The sequence below is a fragment of the Gadus chalcogrammus genome, chromosome 15 (genome assembly GCF_026213295.1).
Source record: "Gadus chalcogrammus isolate NIFS_2021 chromosome 15, NIFS_Gcha_1.0, whole genome shotgun sequence".
NCBI lineage: Eukaryota > Metazoa > Chordata > Actinopteri > Gadiformes > Gadidae > Gadus > Gadus chalcogrammus.
The window spans coordinates 2,366,071-2,389,193 of record NC_079426.1 but is presented as its reverse complement, the minus strand read 5'-3'; the positions used below and the strand labels follow the sequence as shown (position 1 = coordinate 2,389,193).

The window sequence follows — 23,123 nt, the reverse complement described above, 5'->3', positions numbered from 1 at the left end:
CCGTTTCATGTGCTCAAAAGAAATAAATAATAAAGAAAATGTATCATCCAAAGCTCATCTTTTTTTCCCCCAGGTGTACCAACCTACAGGGCGAAGGCAATCTGGGTCCTACTGAAAGGGGGCGTACGCTGCCCACATTACATGCTGGTCGTGTCGCTGCGCTGCGGCACTCTCCCATTAAAAGGCCATTTGGCCGGCTGCCATATCGGGGACATGCAGATAGGGCAGTGACAGCCCCTGAAGCAAGCGAGCAGCGCTGCCTCGCTAACGGCAGGGCTGTCGTTTAGAGGTCCTTAGTGATGACTGCCAGAGTGGGGAGGAGGTTTACACGTTTCCATTGTGGGGAACTTTGATTGCATTTGAAAATGCCTCAAACGACGTGTGAGGAATTACAAGGCTGCTTCTGTAAAACCCACGTTTCTTTATTCCACTCAATCTTTACCGGATTAACTTTAGCTTCAAAAAACAAAACGTTTACATGGTGTTTGTCTGTTGGGGGAAACGACTTTTAAAACGTGTGGGCTTGTAAAAGCAAAGTCAAGAGTGTTTTATTGCATTAGTCCCACCCTAACCCGCTACCTAATAAATATAAATGTGTTAGTTGCCCTGTGCTGTATTAAGAACACTGCCATACAGTTAAAGGAATAAAATATATTTCCATTGAGGTTATTTTAAGTCGTCTATATTGAATTGAATTGGTTGGGGAACACGCAGAAATATGTTGCAGCACATGTTATGCGGGTCGCACACCAGACGAGCCACAGACCGACAGACCGACAGACAGGCATGCAACATGCATGCAGAACAAGAAACATCAAGAGTGGCTGGGATAGACGGACACAACAGGTTGTCTGAGGGAAGAGAGGAATGGGAGTGAAATTAATTCGGCAAATCAACACCAAGTGGTTGAGGAACGTAGTAGTTTCGGTACGTTTATATGTATCTAATACTTTTTCGATTTTATTGATTGATGGTGAAGGAGCGATGAGTGTGGACATGGAGAGATTAGTTACTTTGTTGACCTAAGGTGAACAAACAAAAAGCATACAAGGCTTAGCACATCTCAAACGAGAAATTCAGGGTATGGTGACTTTGAAGAAGGAACTAATGAGGCACTGCATGACTATGAAGAAATAACAACTAGTTTTTTGCAAAACGTTGCAGCCATTTTTATTGGATCAGTGGTTAAAAGTAGACCAAATCATTTGGCTCAGCATCCATGCTATTTCAGAACTGTTTTGTGCAGTTTGATCAAAATGGAAAATAATCATCAAAAGAATAGACATCCAACCAATTTGTCTGGCCTTTGGCTCACAATCAAAACAAAAAACAAATGTATTCCGTACCATAAAATAGCCTTTATGTAAAATGCAAGAAACTTTGTTAAGTGCATTATAATAAAACCTCTAACAAGTAATAAAAAAAAAAGGATCCTTTTGCAATGATTATTCTATACAGAGCTGGCGATTGGAAAAGAAACTTGAACCATTTTGGCATCCATTCGATAAACATTGCAAAATGACTCCATGAAGCACAGCATAAATTATTATACATATATACCTCAGCCTCATGATCCCCCATCAAACGCCCTCTAGTGGACACGCTGTGGTACTGTGGGTTTTTTAAACAAATCCATGAGTCCAAAACCATTTCAAATCACCCTAAAATCAGACCCAAAGCTTTAAGGAGGGTCAACAGACTAGACCGTCGGTACACCCAGCAGTTCACTTTAAATAAGACATCAGTAAAAACGCATGTTTTTCAATGCTTTTACACTTTTACTTTTACAAATGTACCCAATTTAAAGAAAGAGTTTAGAAAATCGAAATCTAAGAAATGTGCTATACATTTTATTTACATCCGAGCTGCCCGAAAAGTAAAAAAGTATAATTATTCACAAATGACTATACAATAATCCTCAACTCACTCGGTCCACAAAACCTCACGTCTTAATGGATCCTCAATAAGTAAAAAGAGTTACCCAGTGTTTAACAAAGAACAAAAATATAATACATTTAAAGATTCTTGCAATATTATATCAAGTCCTTGTAGTGCAACTACCTAACGTTTGTCTTTCTTATGTACAGAAAAAAAGGCCTTTTTAAAAACTAGTAAAAGTCTTTTAAAATATCTCATTTAAAAAGTATCAAGTTTGTGCAGATTATTGCCTTGGAAATTATTCAAAAAGAGAGAGAAGGCACGTGAAGGAGAACCCTGGCCGACTCGCGAGAAGAACCACGACCCACCGGGACCGGGCTTAAGACGGAGCAGGTGACCGGTGTTCTGAGGAGGACCAGACGAGGGGGAAGGCCACACTGGGGACTGCAGGTCAACCAGGGGTCAATCAGGGGTCAACCAGGGGTCGAAGGTCGGTCGGAGGGCTTGACGGGGATGGTGGGGTGCAGGGGAGGGGTTGGGGATTGTGCGAGACGACGAGGCAACAGAAAACGAAAGGTAAAAGTATTTTGGAGGTTGAAATAAATAAGCGTCGGGTCAGACAGACGTGGTGACCCCGTTATTGACCTCGTTCTTGTTGGAGTCCAGGGCCTTGGCGGCGTTCATGTCGTTGCGGAGGTTTTCCGCCACCTTCTTCATGGTCTTCAGCTCGCCGGGGTGCGGCGTGGCACGCCGTTGCAGAGTTCCCTGTGGGACGGCGAGGGAAGCGTTAGGATAAGAGGGGGGCGCTGACCCCAGACAGGAAGTCTGGGGAGTGACAGCAGGAAGCGCAGGGCGGTAGTACAAGTGAAGAGATCCAACATTTAAACAAGGGTTGGTTAGGTTATTATATTTAAATGCCAGCCTCGTGTGGGGAATTCATCAACATTCCCAGTGCATCGACATGTGCATGCATGTACCCGTGAACTACAAAGCAGATGATAAGTGTGCTGTATCTTGTGAGTTACACAATCTCTGGTAGTTCTTTATTGGATGGTGTAGTGTGACATTTTTTGTGTTCAGATTTTGCATGCGGGCTTGACACCGCTTGTCTTTTCTGAGAAAGGGGAAAACAGAACATAGCTAATTTGCATACTAATCTCCATTCATTCCTAAAATACTTTGCTGTATAATATCGTCAGGAGGAGAAAAAGAGTTTAGTACTTGTTACAACTACAATGCAGCTACTGCTCATTAACTCAAAGGATTTGCAAAATTGATGGTTTGAAATATAAAAAGGGGCAATTTCAGCTCAACAGGACGATTCAGAACATCATAAATCCATTCAGACGTAAATTATCCTCAAAGCGCTACCTCTCGCACTAGTCTTGACCTTGCGTTTAACACGACCATTATGTTGGGACAATAGTTCCCAAAGACCGCACTTAGCCAGACCAATTCGCTAATTAGTACAGGGGCGGTATCAAATGGGCACAGGTAAACAAGCCTCAGGACACAATTGGATGAACCTACAACCAATCAGAGCAACGAAACGTGTGACACGGCAGCGGCAGCGCTTGGTAAACACCTCAACAGCGCCCCCATAAGTCCTCCGTGCTCCACAGTCACCCTCGCACGTGTCCGAGCAAATCAAACAAGAGCCTGCAGGTTCATTTACTCCGCGAAAACAAAAAGGGATCTTTCCCTCTGCTCGGTCAATGTCTTCTCTTGGCACCAGTCCCCCCCCCGTCCCCGTCCCCGTTTATCTCACCTGGTCCTCTTCGTCGTCGTCCTCGCCGTCCTCCAGGAAGTGGATGGCGCTCGTGCGCTTGGCGGTGTGCTCGTCCCAGTCCTCCTCCACCACGTCGTTCAGACTGGTCAGGCCGCCGAAGCGCGCCAGGTTATCGGCCACTGCGCCGAGAAGGGAAAACACCAAATCACACACAAGTACAAACACGCACTCAAGACGCCAGACCCCGGAGGGGCCAGAGTAGCAGATCTTACATCACAGAACGGATCGGGTGACGTCTCGTATCTCTGTGATTACAGCCCCTGGCAGCTGCAGAGGCCAGACGGGCCTCAACAGATCCTCCAAGGCTCGAGGGGAGAACACACACACACACACGAGAGCGAGAGCGAGAGAGAGAGGATATCTGCGTCTCATCGCTGGTTCAGATTCGAGCTTAGTCGGAAGAAGCTTATCACGACGCGACCCACGCCTGGATCCTCAACCCTTCTCCCCCTCACCACCTCTCTCCCTCTCCCCCTAACACCTCACCCCTCACCCCTACCATGGATGTCCCGCATCACTCCACCCGGCCCAACCTCTGCCTTAGCTAACCACACCCATCAGAAACCCAACAGGGGTAAAACGAGCTAAATAAAGGGCAGTGGTGGAACCAGGAAGCACATCAATGGGTTTAATGAGAGGCGACACTCTGATCTAAACAGGGGAGCCAGCGCTGTTTTTTTTTTTTGAGTGAGCGTACAAATGGATTTACAAATGAAGCATTAGATGGCCACACGGCAAAGCCGGCCCTGTAGCTGCTCCTAGAGCCCTCTTCACACGGCTGGGTTTGTACGTGATGGACGCAGGCCAGGCCTGCCTAAGCTGCTTTCAGTTGTCCAATCAAGTTTCTGAAGGGAGAATAAATCATAAGAAACACCCAAGGCCTCAGGGAGGGGGGAAGGGGGGTGTTGATATACTATGGTCGCTGTAGGTCCTGTCATTGGTTGGAGAGAGAGATTGAGACAGAGAGGGTTGGAGAGGGTGGGAGGGAGCGAGGGAGGGAGCGAGAGAGGGAGACAGGGAGGGAGCGAGAGAGGGAGACAGGGAGGGAGGGAGGGAGCGAGAGGGGAAGACAGGGAGGGAGCGAGAGAGAGCGAGAGAGCGAGGGCGAACGAGAGATAGCGAGGGCGAGAGCGAGATGGAGAGACAGGGGGTGAAATCACAGAGCACAGAGTGATTCCTAGATCCCAGAAGTGATAATTCGAGGGAGGGAAAACCTTTTAGAGGGATAAAAAAGGTCCACAGATGTTCCTGTCAGCCCAGACTTGACACAGAAGATAATTGGAATAGCTCCAAGTCTGTTCTTAGAGCGCTGGATGATAATAGTGTCGGCTTGGGCGGTATCACAGCATAGCAGAGTAATAAGAAATACCAAAGGTAGGATTCAATACCGTCCAAAATACAGCAATCCACTGGCTATTCTACAACTCTTTTTCCCCAACATCCAGGAATATGTTATATAACGTGTGAACGGTCCCATGGCATGCCGCTACGAAATCTTCCCCTTATGACATCACAGGTGGGCGTGTCCACCTAGATGTGTGACGGATAGATGGGCAAAGTCCACGGGGTAGGCTGGTCGACTGATCTATCCAGCACACATCTAGGTGGACACGCCCACTTGGGGGGGAAGATTTCCGAAACGGCTTGTAACGGCTAATCACACCACACCTGGTGGCAATCCGTGGGCCCTTTAATATGTATTACGGCCGGTAAAACGGCCGAAATAGAGGAGGTCGTGCGTGTGTACCCTGGAGGACAGCGGTCCACGCACCTTTGGGGTCGGGCTCGCAGGGCTGCTGGGGCAGCAGCACGCAGGTCAGCACCTTCTCCCCGGTGTCGGGGTCCTGGTCCGTCTGGAAGGTGAGCAGCGGCTGGGACTGGTTCTCCGACAGCCACAGGGCCTTGAGCTTCAGCGAGGTCAGGGACAGCGGCAGGTGCACCAGCCTGGGGGAGGAGGAACGCCGCGCGTAAGAGGGACGCATTCTGTAGCGGGCTCGGCCTAGCCCAGGAGGTGGAGCGGGTTGACCGGTAACCTGGGAGGTTGCTGGTTCGATCCCCGGCTCCTCCTAGCTGAGCGTCGAGGCGTCCCTGAGCGAGACGCCTGACCCTGACCCGCTCCAGACGAGCTGGCTGTCGCCTTGCGTTGTCGACTCCGCCGTCGGTGAGTGAATGTGTGTGTAAACCGTTGTAAGTCGCTTTGGATAAAAGCATCTGCTAAATGTCAATGTCGTGCTGGGTGGATACCCGTTTCCTGGCCGAGCAACACACGGCTCAGCTAAAGGAAGCGATATATCAAGCAATTGAAAATCGACATAAGCTGGTGAACCACAACCTTAATATGCCACAAAAATATCACTTACTACAATATTTTGTCTCCAATAGTTGAATTGGATCGTTTTTGGTTGAACACAGCTCAAAAAACCACACAGTAGCCCCAACAGATGGCGTTACAGCAGGCGCGCCCACCAGGGCCGCACCACGGCGGCTGGGAGCAGCCCGCCGCGCGTAGGGCCGTACCTGTTCCCGGAGACGTCGAACACGTGCAGCTCTGTCGCTTGGGAGATCTCCGAGGGGATCCTGGTGAGCCTGTTCTCCCGCACGCAGAAGACGTTGAGGCTGCTGCAGCCGCCGATCTGGGGTGTGGGGGGGGTGGTGTGGGGGGGAGACGGTGGGGGGGGGGGACGACAAGTGAGGGGCTTGGTACGCGTTGAAGCAGAGAAAGAGGCGGCGCCATGGGACCGTCGACAAGAAGCTTGGAGATTTAAAATGATTGAGTTGCGCAACTCGATGGTGATTGGAGCCTTCTGTGATTACCATAATAGGCATCGGAGATCCATGTAGACATTGTCGCCAATTAAACTTTTTACCCATTCACTATTGCAGCTGACCCCATTCTAAGGGTTCGTTCTTGGCAGACGATAGAGTGGTTAAAGTCTTTGTGGTTTCTTAAATTTAGAATGGGAAGCTCATCAAGTTTCTCAAATTCACATTTTCACAGCCGTTAAAAAAAGATCGTACTTGTCACTACCAGAGGAACTACTTTACATATGACTAATGGGAACCCAACCTCAGTGAAAGGATTTGACACACTAAAAATTCCACAGTAAATTGAGCAAGGCCGCATAACTAATACAACCCCATCATAAGCATCTAATCTTTGGACACGGGGACAGCAGCGTTAAATGATTGATTTGGTCAACCAGATAGAGAGATGCAGTCCGGCCTCTGAACCGGCCGTCGTTATCAACCACTAATCCGAGATCGATCATAAAACCATTACAAAGGGTGCCTAGGGTCAAGTGTACCACACACTCGATACCAGAGACCCACGCTATCGCTGGGATGGTGAAGATATGACGCCATGCGCTCGCCATGGTTCCAGGGAGAGAGAGACACACACACGCCGTAAACTCATTCCGGGCCAAGTGTGTCCGACTGTTATTCTCTCCTGAACACTGCGGTCTTTGCGGGGCTCAAACACTGGGCCATTGTACCCGCTGGTTAAAAGGCTATTGAGATTACGCTTTAACAGTAAGCTGCGTCCAATTCGACCTACGAGAGGGTTTCTAGGAGAATGCCTGCCCTGAATAGACTGCGATGCAATGTGCGCTGAACCAACCCCACTAATAAACAGCACAATGAGAGGAGGACAGCGAAACAATCTAGTGTCCTCGATTCTATTGGAAACACAAACCGCAGTTCTTCAAGTGGTTTTCAGTTGGGGTTGCAGAGAAACCGTTGTAATTGTTGTTTTCTGAAATGAAACGGGAAATTAGGATAGAAGTCTTACCTCTTTAGGCAGGGATGTTAACTGATTTCGATCACAGTTGAAGTTGGACAGTTTCTTCAATTTGCCAATACTTCTGGGCAAGCTCTGGAACGAAAGAACGAAGAGGACCATGAACAGCTGGTGGACATGCGACATCACAGAAGGATCATGCACGTGTTCAAACTAATACCGTCCTACTTTGCAAATGCCGCCAAAACGGAGGAAAGAAATGTCAACAAATTGCTCATTTAGATTAAACCTTTGAAATTGTTTTCTGTCCATATTTTTGCAGACTTTTGCGGGAGGAAATCATTGCCATTATTTCGACTGGTTTTAAACGTGCTGGAAAATTACAATTGCAACAAAAAAAAAAATCCTCATATTGGGATTATTCGTTCTTATTGATACAATATGAATTATGATGGCATTTAAATAAACTTGAGCTCACTGCAAACATATCTCTCCATCTAGCTTCCACCATCTGATGTTGTACTTGAAAACACAAGGATTGAGCACATATTTACTTAAAATGGCATGACCTTATGCATATTCCTCCATAAAACTGAATTAGTGAGGATGATGCCTTGATATTGTCTTGAATGATACTGTTCCAGTGGCCAAATATACGTCCATACTGTGGGAGATCTACCTATCTATAAATATCTATCTGTAAATGTCTGTCTGCCTATCTATGTATGGTTTGTCCCCACCCACCTGCAGCTGGTTCTCCGTCAGGACGAGTTCAGTGAGACTCTCACAGTTGCCGATGCCCTCTGGAAGATGCATGAGCCTGTTCTGGTCCACCTTGAGGATGGAGAGACGTCCTAATTTACCTGCAGAAATAGAAGTTAAGTCGTTACAGCGGGTGACTTAGCAACACACAATGAGAACACGATGCTGTTCCATCAAATAGATACTCCGAAGAAGAATACAACTTGCAGCGTTCATTTTACAATGAATAACTTCATATTCTTTGTTTTGCTATTGGAACAAGGTTAGTATGAAACGGATATAAAGTATTCCAAGCTCACTCGAATCAGTTAAGAGGCTTTGTTTTTTGAACTGCAAGTGATACGATTGCCTAATAAAATCTAGAACCAACTGTAAATCTGAATCCAAATCAAATATGGTTGAGCTTCAGGAAGCCTTTGTGAAGTATTGTAGTAAGCCCCTTTTAGGGGGTCATGTGTAGTACAGTAGGTCAAGGCAAGTCCTCAACCTCACCTGAACACTCATCCCTGAACAACAGGCCTCACCCATTAGCCTCTCCTTTCAGCTCACACTATGACTACGTAGTGAGGGGGAGAGAGAGAGAGGAAGAGAGGAGGAGGAGGAGGAGGAGGAGGAGGAGGAGGAGGAGGAGGAGGAGGAGAGGAGGAGAGGAGGAGGAGGACAGCTCACCGATGCTTTCAGGCAGAGCCTCGATGTTGTTCTGCGAGACCAGCAGGTCTGAGAGCTGCAGAAGACCCCCCAGCTCTTCGGGAAGGTACTCCAGCTTGTTCTCCGACACGTCCAGGCACACCAGGCTCTTCATGCTCCCCACATCCTGGAGGGCAGAGGGTCAACTCAGGACTACTAGGCCATTGTACTCATTGAGCCTATCCAGATGACCTGCGCTATATGCAGGCGATCTACCTGAAAACACTTTACTTTAGAGTCACTGACTTAAGTTAGCTTAATTTACATGTGTACTCTTATTTTTTTTTATCTATCAGCATATGTTATTAGATACGGTGGTTGGCTAGATGAATATATTATCTATAATTACGTATATTTATTGATGTTGTATTTTGTGTTTATAATGCTAGTTGCGTTTATTCTATTTTGTTTACTGTGATGTTCGAAGATCTAGTGATGAAACCCTGAACTGGCCTGTACAGATTTAATCTTGATGAATAGAACGTTGGAAGGGTTATTAATGTCATATTTCTTAAAAACCCTATTTAATGTTTAAAGAGTCCAAGAGGGTTGTGATGCCAATGAACGAAGAAAATAAACAGCACAAATACATTGTGTTCAATGTACTGTTTACATTAAATCTCCCAGTGTACAGTATAATATTACAAAGCGTTGAATACTGAAGTCATCTTTTACAAAAACAGCTGATCCAAAGCCGGCCCCTCCCTAGTTAATCACCGAGGAGGGAAAGGCATATTCTCAGTTGCTATTCTAGGCTGTGAACATTTTGCTCACACCTTCATGTGGCTCCCATAAGTAACTCTCAGAGGCAGCTTCAGCTTGGCTTTTGCAACAACCCCCCCAAAGAAAACCTTGTATTTTGGTGTTTTAATGACCACACTTGCGCAGCATTAGCTGCAGGTGGAAGAGACGCCTCGACAGCAGCCAACTCCTTTCGGAAGGGTAAAAATACACATGTCAGCGCAGACTCACCGCAGGTATATCGGCCAACTGGTTTCCATCGAGCCACAAGTCCTTCAGGCTGACAAGGTGGCCTATTGTCTCAGGCTGCGTGGGAGGACGATGGGTAGGAATTGGAAAGAGGGAAAGAGAAAAATTAGACGAATGCAGGGGAGGGATGGACTACGGCATCCATCGGTATTGTGCTGAATTGTTTTAGAGCTATTATTTGAAAGCAACGTGTTTTAATTTACATTGAGTAAAATAAACAGTGAAATTTACTTCTGCAAACCATGTCTTGACATGGTTTGCAGGTAGGTCTTGACACCACTTGACAAGTATGTCAAGTGGTGAACGCAGTGCTCAGGGGGAGTCAATTCTCTCAATATAAATCTGAGCCAACTGCTGCAATATATATACAAACCTCCTGGCCTCAGACTTACCAAGTTGTACAGCTCGTTATTGCCCAGGTCGAGTTCCTCGAGTTTCTGTAGCTGTGATAGCGACCTGTCGGTAACAAAGAAAAGACAGCTCATGAGACCAATTAATGTACTTTCCCATCCTCTGGCCACAGGTAAAGACAAGGCGAATATTCATGGCTAATATTGACACGCTTCTAAAATCAGCAGAAATTACATTTTGAATATATTGAGGCACCAGATAAGAACATTTTTTCTTTTTCCACACATAGATCCGACAGGTGGGGCGGGGGGATAGTGTATAATATGCATAATTCATGAATAAATAAGCAGAGGAAAACGACTGTATAATCCGACAATGCTTACTCTGGTAAATATGTCAGCATGTTCTCTCTGAGCTCCAGTGAGACAAGGTTGGCGAGGCTGGGGGAAAGCAGAAGAAAATAATTATCAGGGAAATCGTGCTATTCCTCTACCGTCATTTAGTGTACTTATTGAATGAGATTTAAATGTCGGTTTGAAAGAACAAAAACAAAAAAGGGGAGGCAGACATGAAATCTGAAACCTTCCCCTGGTAGTAGATATCAAGATTGTAGGAAGAGGGCCCAAGGTGTGTCAGTCTTATCTTGTTATAAAGTCCAGTCCAGCATAAACAACCGCTTCCAGAAAGCCATCAGGACATCCAATGGCCTGCAGCCGGTTGCATGAGCTTGGCGTAAGTTTACGCGTAGTGTAGTTATAACGCAATCGTTCACTAAGTCAACATTAACTCAAATATGGTGTAACCACGCCTGGCCTCTATGACGTTCTGATCTTTTCCCCAAAGCAATATTTCACATCAATTTATTGCCGTTTATGCAATGACAGATAAGAACAGATTATCTTGTCCAAGAAGGTTCTCAAACTCTGCCCTGTCCAGCATTGGCAACTTCCACTTAAGGACGACTGTGGGGTAGAAGGCTCTGACAGAGAGGCACGGAGAGCCCTGCTCTGCATGTACCACGGGAATAAGCTAGAAAAATACAAGTCAAGACTTAGCGCGGAGGATTACCACAATCTCGTACATTTGAACATCATTTTTAATCTAACTTGCATGCACAATTTCTGATGGCCTCAACGAGACTGAGAGTCTATCACAGGGGGGCGGTAGTCACAATGCAGGGTCACTGGGCTAGGGATTACTGCGATGATTCTAGTAAAAAAACTGTCTGCCGTTTGGCTTCAGCATTGGTTCAATAGATTAAATATCTCAAAACGCCCAACAGCGTCAACAAACTTTTTATTTTTACCAATGCTGACGGTGACTAAACCGCAGTAGCAACAAGCGGTTCAGGGAATAGGAAATATTTATCTCACACACACACACACACACACACACACACACACACACACACACACACACACACACACACACACACACACACACACACACACACACACACACACACACACACACACACACACACACACACACACACAAGAGTTCATGGCTGTCTTAGTATAAATGTCACACCCCACCCCCCCTTGAACGTATTTTTCCCGACTGTACGATGGTTTTTATTACGCTGCCTCCTTGGGAGACAGAAGCCACTAACTCAGGGCGTTATGTGAGGCAGACACGGGATGCATGCCGTACCAGGAGGGGAGAGGAGCTGACGAGATGCACGACTCAGGCACATTCCCGCTGTCCCAGAGTCTGTCTCCAACCTGCCTCTTCTACTTATTGCCCCACCTCCCTCTGTCTGTCTGTCTGTCTGTCCGTCTCCTTCTGTCTGTCTGTCTGTCTCTGTCTGCCTGTGTCTGTCTGTCTGTCTCCGTCTGCCTCCGTCTCTGTCTGTCTGTCTGTCTGTCTGTCTGTCTCTGTGTCTGTCTGTCTCTGTGTCTGTCTGTCTCTGTGTCTGTCTGTCTCTGTCTCTGTCTGTCTCTGTCTCTGTGTCTGTCTGTCTCTGTGTCTGTCTCTGTGTCTGTCTGTCTCTGTGTCTGTCTGTCTCTGTGTCTGTCTGTCTGTCTCTGTGTCTGTCTGTCTGTCTCTGGCTGTCTCTTTGTCCGTCTGTCTCCGTCTGTCTGTCTCCGTCTGTCTGTCTCCGTCTCTATCTCCCTGTCTCTATCTCCCTGTCTCTATCTCCCTGTCTCTATCTCTAGTCACTCCCTTCTCTGTCAGTCTTCCTTGCGGCCTGTCTTTTCTCTGTCTGTCTGTTTCTCTCTACCCACCAAATCTTGCATGAGTCACATGCAAATGATGCAAAACCCCGTGCCAAATTACACACATGGTAGGACTTTATCTCACCATTATCATCCCTAGAAGACAAAGACGGTTGCATGGACAAGAATGATCAGCAGCATTTAAAATGGGTTATTAAACTAAGTGCCACGGGTGATGGATTAATATATTATATATTAACAATGCCCGAAGTGATAAGGTAGATAAGGTTTAATTATGTTCTGATGAAGTTATCAGCAAGGTTTTATGAGGTTTAAGACCTACAATGTAAGAGTAGCTCAAAATAAAACATACCAAAACAAAAACACTAAGATGTTTACCCTCAGTGGATATCAGGCAATCTTTTTAATCGAGTCAAAACATTTCCCTTTAACATTTCCCAACAGTGATATCCATCTATGCTTTCTTTTTTTCTTTATTCATAATACAAATGTTGTCTTTGTTGTAAACTTTAAATGAGGGACTGATGGGTAGCATAAGCCCTGCAGTTACATTTGATTCCAAACTAATCTTCTACGTGAACCGACAATTCAGACCAGACAAGAAGGCTTAAGCTGGATTTAGCGCAGACAATATCAAGGTAATACAAAGAAGAAATTAATCCGATTTCCTGGGAAAACCGGAACAATAATATGACCGATATCCCTCAATGTCCCTTCGAAGAATTATTAAAGATTGGATTTGATACGTAGCCAAATACAAAACAGTAGTATAGTATCATAATCCTCTTAGAGGTACACTTATGGTCAAACCAGAAGCATTTAGGGTTGTCCGTCAGTGAATGTTATCCTACATGGTACAATAAAGAACAGATTTAATTATCCTTCTTCCTGCTGTCTGTCTTTGTATACTTAAGTTCTTTCCTGGCCGAGTAGGAAACTAGTAGTGATTCAGAAGTTGATGACAGAACATTTGTAACAAACAACAGTTTGGTACGGCTGTTCGATCTCACAACTGTCAAACTTCCAATCCAGCGTAGCTAAAACAGAACCATAATATCAAACAATAGTACTCCCACTCACAACACTTTAATATCCTCATCACATATTTTACAAACCGCTTTTTTGCTTTTCCAAACCATTTCATTTTGTCTACTTTATATGAATACTAAACCATGTAAGATATTGTGATAATGAAACATGCAATTGTAGGCTTGGGCTTTTACTGCACTATAATAATGTATTCATTTATTTCAGTTGAGGAAAAATTGCTGTAGCGATACATTCATACAACTGTAGCAATAACTACTTGTATAAATAGTGTAAATACTTACTTTCCGATGTTCTCTGGTAGGGCCTGTAATGAAATATCATTGATTGAAAGGCATGTTAAGTTCCGCAGCTCTGGAAAGCTCTCGGGTAGTCTGCAACAAAACAAAAAGAACAAAACAAAAATTAATAATTGTACTCGAATAAGATGGCTGGAAACTGTGTGAAATATTTATCACGAGCACAACATCCACTACAACATTGAAGAGAACTTCACTCATTGCCTCAAGCATGTATCTAGTCTCACGAAAAAATATTTTGAATTATTTAGTTTGATGAAGTACTTAAATCACAGAATTCTGAAAGCGTCCCATCACCAAGGTGACTTTGTGCATCAACAGATACCTCCATGTGACTATCGTATACATTTAGCCACGCGTCAGCTTCTATTCCACAATAAACCGTATGGCAAAAAGAAAACCATCCAACCCTAAACCTAGCACATCAAATATACACAAAACACCTCATCACTAAATCTAGAAGGAGCCCCGCTTGGTGCACGTCGAGCAGACTGCATAGTGTGGTGTTTGTCGTCGTAGCAGCACTCTGAGGGGGTCCAATACCGCGTGCGATCAGGCCTTGTGTTTTCTGCCTTCCAAGCGGAGGCATGTGCAGTGTGGCGCAGACCCCCGCTGAGGTGCTAATCAGGCTAAACCCCGACCAAACAACAGATAGATCACGCCGTGGCAAACGTTTACCAGCCCCTCCAACACATTGTGTGTATTTAAGGATCCGCTGAATTATCGAAGGTGAGTCACACAGGGAAAACTAAAATCTAAGAAAAAAATAGAGACTAAATGAACAATAAATAAGTCTGTTGGTAATCAGTTGTACTACATGCACTGTTCGATAAGGAAAGAAAAAAATGGTTTTTTTTAATGCTTGTAAGTAATACCTAAGGTGCCACAGAGTATAATATCATCAACTAGACTACCTTTGTAGAGGGTTTCCACTGAAGTCTGCCACTTGGAGGGCTTTGCAGTAGGAGATGGTGTCTGGAATTTCCATTATATCTACATGAAAGAAAAAGAAAGAAAGATGAAGCCATGTCAAATCGTTTCCAACATAAAACATTTCATAACACTTCAAACTATCCGAGAAGCTTTTTCAATTGGACTTCAGCTAGGCCTTATTTCACCATATCTTATTCTTATTCTAGGCTGATGTGAGCAAAGGACTGTGGACCCGAATGGTAACTAAACACACACCCATTAACACCGCAAAAAATATTAAGACCTAGCAAAAGCACAAATACTTTCATTTTCCTTTTCTCCCATTTCAAAAAGTCCTTGGACTCCATATGACATGATAAAGCAAACAAAAACAAACTAGCAGGGAAACGGTATTTTTTTAGCATTCAAGATAAGAATCCTGCTCCGCGGCCATAACTCTGAACGCTGCACGCACAAAACCAACACAACAACCGAGGTTAAAAATGTTTTTTAGTGTGTACAGAAAAACGAAATGCTGCAGGCCGCAGGTGTTATTTTAACGCTCAGCAAACTAGCCACAAACCGAACACATCGAGTCCAAACACAGCATGTTATTTATACGTCGGTGTGTATATGTTGCCCTTACCGTTCCTAGACACGTCCAGCTCAACCAACTGCATGAAGTTTGCAATCTCTGGCGGGAGCCTCTGGATTTCATTATCGCTCAAGCCAAGCTTCCTCAGTTTTATCAGCTGGAAGAATGGCTGAAAAAGACAAACATTGAAATAGAGTTGAAAATATGTACACACAAACCCAACGTTGGTAGTTCTTCCCACACATTCAAAGTATTTCTTTGAAAAAAACAGTAATGACAAATACAATCAATACAACAATATGTCAGCCTAACTCATCAGATAAACTCATCCGTGCACAACTAGCAGTTATACACTTGTAGTTATATAGTTGTCTACTTGTCACCAAAGTCAAGAGTATCCAAGTCACATGTTCAAACTACAATTTTGGCTATTACAATTTTACTGCTGTAGTGGGTTCAAATGCACAATGACTTAGTGTCATTGCATAAATAATTAATTTCTGAAGGTGAACTGTTATGGAAAGCATCATATTTGTTTGTTTTTAAAGGGATTGCATGTATTGGACCCACTAATACAGAGTAGTAGGGTGCTTTGTTTATGGAAGCCTAGTTAACTTGTAACGTATTACGATAGGCATGACTGCACACGCCACATGCACTGTGGTTACCCAGAGGCCAATACCGATTATGATCGTATAGTTAAAGTATCAAGTGTTGTTTGGCTTTGCCCAGAATTGCCCCAACTCCTAACTGAACAGCTTATCTTGCACCGTCAAATAACCTTCAACAGAAACACTCCTTTGGATTCTACAGACCTAAAAACCTGTACCAGAATCAGCATAATTTAAATGAGCATTGCACACATCAAGTCAACCCAAGTGAAATGTATTTGTATTTTCTACCACCCTAAAATCCAGATTAAGTAACACACCTTTCCTTAGTTTGTTAACCAAGCAGTTCTGGATTAAGTTCCTTGGTTCTGTGTTCTGTGACCGAGGGTTCAACGCTCAGCATTGGATCCTTCTAAACATACTGCCAAGTGGGTGGATTCATACCGTTTCAGACCCTGACTGGTGGTCCCTGAAAAATAACTCATTCCCTTCTTTGATAGCCGTTTACTAGCTGGTCTGCCTCGGCTATTGAAGCCCTCCTTCGTGGATTGGGCTCTGCAGCATGAAAACACATTCCGCTTCGTTTTTTTGGGGTTATTAAGTAAATATGTGGTAACCAGTTGTTTGCTTCGACTACACTTCTGTTTAAAAAATGCATCTCGGTGTGTATAAGACATAGTTGTTCCTACGACGTTCCTCTTGGAAAATGAATCTATCGTGACCGCTGGAGATATGCAACATAAATAAGTTTCATGATGGGCTGCCTTCGGTCACCCGCCAATTCCAGTGTTCGAGATCAGGATGTTTTGGTCTGAACATCTTTTGCCTCCGACTCCCCACCCCAGCCTCCTCCTGCCTGTGGGAAGAACCCATTGCAGTGTCTCCATTCCAACCAGGCCTTCCCTATCATCTGGAGACAATATGCACAATGCCCACTGAAACCAAACAGGACATCTCCTGATCACTGCAATAATAAACTGGTCCTTGATATCTCCCAAAAGACAGATGTTGGCGACGGGTCAGGTAAAACAACTTTGTGTATTTTAGTTTGTCTTTCCAAGAAAGATTAAACAGTCTCTTTCACTATACACGCTGTTCAAGGCGGCCTAAGTTTTGTGTTAAGCCTAACGATTTTTCTGGTTTCTAGGCTATATGCAACATGTCACATGTCACGGAATCAATGCAAACCTTGTGAATCGCTGATTCACAAACCTTTTCTAGTTTCTCAATCCCCGATTTTCAAACCTGAATCCCACAAATCTCACAGTAAAAGTATCACTTCTCTTTCCCATCGGATGCAATTAACGGGATGTGAATCAAATCGTGCTTGAAAGGAGAATTGCATATACCTGTATAACTATCTACTAATCTCTTCCACACATTGATCTCACAAAAATCTGGAAAATTGTTTATGTCCATGTTGGTATACTCTCTTCAAAAGGCACGATCAGGGACGACGGCGGCGAGGTGTGTTTGGATGTACGGAGCTCTGTCTTGGACGTGGTATATGTTGATTGCGCCGTTGAATAGAGGGATAAGCTTCCACCAATAGTAAAATACCACCGTGTGTGAAGCATTTATAATACAAATTTTAAACACTTCTACATGACTGTAGGCTACTAAAAGAGAATAACAAAGGTGCCCTGGGGGGGGTAACACATTCTTTTCAATGTCCTACGTTTGAATTCCAGCTGACACGGAAATCAGCTGTAATGGAAGACCAATGAAGCCCAATGTATCGATCATAAACTCATCATAAAGCCCAAACAACAATGATATTGTATATGTATGCTACCTTCGAGTAACAGTTGAATGGGCTGAGGTTGTCAAACTGAATTTGAAAATGTAGCCCATATGCAACGGGGTGATGGGTCGATACCACATCACAGGAGGCAAACAGTAAACATATTCCGCATCACCCATGTCCATTGACAGAGCAAGTTTAAGACTATTAATAAACCTCTATATTCTATTTATGTCACGTTTTGTTACAAGAAAGCCCATGAAAATGACATTCAAGCCTATGGGCTAAATAATGATACATTATAAAGATAATTTAAAGATAGTACTAGGTTGTATATAGGGTCTGTGTGGCAGCACTGCTTTTATAATTTGGCTACCATAACAGCTGAGCAATCTGTATCGGCCACTTGGGGCATCATTAGTGCATCACTGGTACTCATCTACCGGTAAGTACAATGCCTAGATATTTGAGGTGATTCCCAGAAACAGGTAGATTAGAAACGGCTTTTATCTGTACTGGCCATCTGAGTGAATCATGAAACATGTTGGATAAAGTGTTGGTTGAATAAAAAAGGAAGATGACAATGACGAGAGACGTTTGATTAATGTAATGTGGTTCTATCGGCTATCGTTTTTAGGAAAGGCTTTTGTCCTTACTCTATTAGCGTTAGACTAACCCGTTCTTCCTGTTATACTGTCATTCGTCACACCCATAGCCATCATCCTGTCTGACAAAACAACTAAAATGGACTGTCACCTGGTTGCTGAACAATAGCCCCATAAACCTTTGTCTTGACACACGAGTCAAAGAGTTATAGCTATCTTCAGTCTGAGCCGGTTGACCTTCACCAATGGGTTTTTGAGCATACCAATAATGCTGTAAACTCTTGTTAAGTGTGATTAAATGTTATAAACAAATTTACTAAAGTTAGACACGGCCAAAAGAAAATAAAGAAAACACCCTCTCCAATATGTTTTTGGTCTAAACTGTGTTCTGCACTAGCCTTATGTTAATAGACATAGGTGTGTTGTTAGGAGGGTCAATAGAAAGGGCTGGGTGTAGAAAAAAATAAAGTGCAACCACGAGTTACTAATTAAACAAATGTATTACACATTACTCAACAGCGATATGTAGGCTGCACACCAAGCACACACACACGCACACACACACACACACACACACACACGCACACGTGTGTATCCTCCAAGCCTACACGCGTTACACAATATCACAGTCATCTACAGTCATACAAATAGCATTCCTGGGTGCTGGAGTGAATTTCAACCACTAACTTTCCAAACCATGTCAAAGGACTTTGTGGCTAATCAGCCTGGATAACAAAATCAATCAAAACGTGATTCAAGGCTAATCCGACTACAGTGCTGCGTAGGAAACGGTTTGTTTATTCACAACAGAGGGCAAGGAGGACTGAGGCAGCCCCAGAGGTATCCGTGAACCCCCAGGGATGTTCACGGTGTTCTGTCGATGAGTGCGTGCCGAGAAGCCAAGTGGTTTTTAAAACAGATATCGATGTCTGGTTATTTCCGAAAGAAAGAAATTGTCCCATTAACTAGCAGTTGAGGTTGTAATTGGGAAGAACACTCAGACTGTTCCCTTTATTTGATGCTGTGAAGGGAAAAGTAGGCTCTTAGTAAATAAAATGGCTTGGTTGATTCCTCTTGTTAGGTTGAAGGACTAGGCCAAATCAGACTTTAAAATAGCTTTTTGTTATGTAGGCTACACTCTTACCCTACATTAGAGAGGAATGGTGTGGAGGAGGTTTTCATTTTTCAACTGATACAAGGTGAGGCTGCCTAGTGGCATATGGCAACTCGCCCTTTGTTTAGGCTGCTCTGTATAAAGGAATTAGTAAACACATAGAAACCAGGTTAATGTCATGCAAATGGACCAAAAGGCTAGAAGGAAATCTTTGAACAAAGACACTAAGGATTTAGTGTGCCTGTTTAGGACTTAATGTAAACGTGAGTTCCAGGAAAAAGGGTTGAGCAGTAAAAAGACAAAAACAATGTTGAATAAAGAAAGTATCAAGACCAGCCCTGGCCACTTAGGCAGGAATATTATGAAATCTGACGCATATTTCCGGTTCAACCTGAATGGTGAATAGATAAAAGACAGTTGAAATTCTAATAAGTTCAACAGGACAGGTGAAAATTCAGACCCATTTACCATAACCGTTCTAAAGATAGGGTTTCTTCATCCCCAACCTGCGGATCAAATGATGGATCTTCATGATGAAGTGATTAATAATGATGACGGAACAGTAGCATTCCTGAATGATGCTAAGTACTGCTATGGGGTCAACTAAATCAATAAGCACACTGATCATAACAATACGCGCGTAGAGCGAGTTCCCTCCTGAGCCAGTGTACCTGGAGGGAGACACAACTCGGCCAGAGAACAGAGCATTGAGCTGGAGTCATTTAAAGGTTTATCCAATTTGACGCGTCTTGGGTTCACTCCGAAAGCCGCAGACGACATTATGTCCAGGCTGGGCAGCACAATAAACAACGGCCTGCTTTGTTGTCCTGCCAGGATTCCCTTGTTCTCTTTATCTCAAACATACTGGTGAAATGTATAAAAGAATAACTGGGATATGGCACCACGATGCACATTGCAAAACAGAATGCTTTTGTAGTCGTTCAGCTACTTAAGATGATCATAAAATATCTGGGCCCGACCCAAAGGCTAATGTGTTCCAACCGCAGAGTGAGACAGGTGACAACGGAGCGTACCTTTCGGCACTACTTGTGTTCAACCAATCGGCAAGACCGGTTCCATCGTTCAAAACAACAGCTGAATCATCAGCCTTTATTCCCTGCACCCTGAGGTGTAGGCTACGAGAACACCCCGAAGCAACAGGATGACACGTTATCCCCGGAAGGTGAGGAGGTAACACTGCACGTGTTTGCAAACAGGACAATATGACACTTTGGGAATCATAATGTCAACTCTGACGGACAAATGAACATCCATTATATACATTACTTGATATAAAAGTAGTAAAGCTCTATATTATAATTGTTTCTACACAGATTTGGGCCGATAGATTCCAGTCCAATAAAATTGTGAAAGAGATGGTATACTAAACACAACAGATACACTGGTTGACTTAAAGTTAATTGGGTTTCAGGCGCTCTTGTGAAGTAAGTTACTGCAAAGGCACAAGGTAGGTTTTCCACCTCTACTTTTCATCAGAGGATAGACAGACAGGTTTCATCAGTCCTGTTAGGATAGGACTTGGGCCAATTGGATTAAACCCAATTGGCCCAAGCCCTATCCCAACATGACTTGTGTTTCATGAGGTCAGGTGAGTTGATCCGGCATTCCCTTATTCCACTCCAGCCGCTGATTGGGAAGTACCGTAAAACGGGCCAATTTTTGGATGTAGGTGACCACACTCCCATACAAGAATGGGACATTAGCAAATTACAAGAGGTTCAAAAGCAAGTTATCCCCCATCAGAATTGAGTGCGTTCTGCTTATAAGCCTGTTTGGTTGTTGAGTCAGGCTGCTTTGACAATAGGTCAGGGCTTATCAATGCACTAAGACCCAACAGCTTAGAACATAAAAGGGTAAACCACTGCAAAAACAGAACCAGAAATGTATGGGTAAAAGACTCGGACAGATGAATCAACCGCATCGTTTGGCCATAAGGATCGACCACAACTCTAGCTTCCACACAATTGCACAGGACAAGCTTGCAAACAAACTGAATACAGTCCTCTTCTAACTCAAAATGATCCTCTCCAATTAAAAAACAGTTACCGACAGCGTGCACAGGTTGGGTACATACAGCGTCGTCAGCAGCAGACATTCAACAGCTTGGCTTTTGTGGCAGAACAGGCCTGTCAAATGCCAGAGCCCCTGCACAACAAACACCAGCATTATCCGACCGGAATTTGAGTAAGCTCAAACAGGTAGGAAGTGACTCGGTGCCGGATGCCACGCATGCTAAAATGTCTAAAGTGTAAGAGAGACAGAAAGGATTTCAACGGCCAGACTTATTTGTCTCACGTGAATAGCAGGGTGACAAACTGTCCCATATGGGGACGTGCTATTGTAATGTACATCTCAGGACAGAGTTTCTCTGAGTTACAGCAAGCTCCAATTGAGATAGAAAGGACTATATAACGAGCCAATTGAGATAAACATCTCTATGGCTCGAGTACCATACGGGACAAGAGGGCAGGTGGAACCAGGTGGGACACTTTGACAGGCTATAGTGCGCGTACCTTGCTGACCTTGCGTAATTGTTGTCCCTGGTTCCCACGAGATACAGATCAGGACATTGCTAACCCGTTGAAATTAAGTGACCGTGGGCCAAATGCATGAACGCACACATGTTTACTTTGACAACGTTTTACATCATTACAATTCTTTTTCTGCTTACCTTGGGCAAGTCTCGGAGTTGATTGGCATCCAACAACAGCTCCTCCAGACTCCGGCCGTAGCGGTAAATCTCATCGGGCACATACAGCAGGGAACAGTGGCGTTTATCGATCGTCTCGACGTGACGGTTGCACCGCCACAGGGGTATACAGTGAAACATCACGGGGTGATGGATGGGAGAGCCGCTCTGAAAACCGTCGTGCCCGTGCGTTGGACAGGAAGGATGCAACAGATTGTTCGTCTGGCTGAAGGTGGTTCCAAAATTAAAATTCCGCACGAACTAAGCTTGCTCGACACGATCGCGGCTAAAAGTCGAGCGGCGAGTGGTAAACATCGAAACGCAATCTCACCGAGCGTAAATAAATCGCACTGCCAGCGAGGTCGCAGCGAGCACTCGTCGTTCACTTACTTTTTGGTTAGTTTGTAGGCACCTGCTTTTTTGTTCGTTCGCGTCTTCGCTGCGTCACACACGCCACGGACACACATGGATCAACTTTCAATCCCCCTTATCCAAAAATATTAGCCGCATCTTAGTTTCGATAGAGGGTCGCGTTTCTCGTTTTCCTAGTGCCCGAGTTAATTTCCTCCCAGTCCAGATTCTGACCCGGAACATTCCCTCCCTCATTCCAATCCTACGTCATCTGCCAGAGTGCTCCTCCCTCTCCCGGTATTATTCCTCCCCTTCCTCTCTCTCTCCAAGCCTGCCTGCTGTCACCCACAGCCTGTGACACGTTTGCGTGGGCAGATAGTTTGATATCCGATAACAAAATCATCCACCAAAATGCATCAATGTTGAATTTTGATTTTAGTAAAAACTCTTCATAGCCGGACCATTGCGGTATGCAGTAGTGCTCAGATTTGATGGATAAATCTGATCTATTCACCCAGTAGCCTATCTACAACTTGAACGGCTGTTGCTAGAACCTGAACCACATGCATTCAAACATTTGTTGCCTAATTGAAAGCAAAATTACACAAACATGCTTTATTCTTCTTGAATAGGCTACCACTTAAATTCCTGCTTCGTACCCATTTTCCTCAGTTTAAGTGTTTTTATTGCAGTTAACCTCAGCTTGAACGCTAAAGTGGTACAGAATGCAGGATAGACTATTCTGTGCAGGCAGAGTAG

The 23,123-nt window shown here is 44.3% G+C and overlaps 1 protein-coding gene across 1 annotated transcript; it reads right to left on the bottom strand.

Moving 5' to 3' along the window:
* Window positions 1-1,139: 1,139 nt before the first annotated feature.
* Window positions 1,140-22,670, bottom strand: lrrc1 (leucine rich repeat containing 1). The gene is made up of 14 exons (XM_056608952.1): window positions 21,996-22,670; window positions 15,281-15,398; window positions 14,637-14,715; window positions 13,708-13,797; window positions 10,580-10,636; window positions 10,238-10,301; window positions 9,828-9,902; window positions 8,838-8,982; window positions 8,151-8,269; window positions 7,458-7,541; window positions 6,185-6,300; window positions 5,439-5,611; window positions 3,647-3,786; window positions 1,140-2,643 (listed from the first exon to the last, which is right to left on the bottom strand). The coding sequence occupies exons 1-14, from the start codon at window positions 22,152-22,154 to the stop codon at window positions 2,494-2,496; spliced, it is 1,569 nt and encodes a 522-aa protein (XP_056464927.1). The 5' UTR covers window positions 22,155-22,670; the 3' UTR covers window positions 1,140-2,493.
* Between the last annotated feature and the right edge of the window lie 453 nt (window positions 22,671-23,123).

Coding starts and splice junctions, on each gene's coding strand:
- lrrc1 (XM_056608952.1), bottom strand. CDS start 22,154: ATGTTTCACTGTATACCCCTGTGGCGGTGCAACCGTCACGTCGAGACG. Junction 15,399..21,995: donor AACTCCGAGACTTGCCCAAG/GTAAGCAGAAAA, acceptor TGTCTTTTTCAG/CCATTCTTCCAGCTGATAAA. Junction 10,302..10,579: donor ATGCTGACATATTTACCAGA/GTAAGCATTGTC, acceptor TGTTACCGACAG/GTCGCTATCACAGCTACAGA.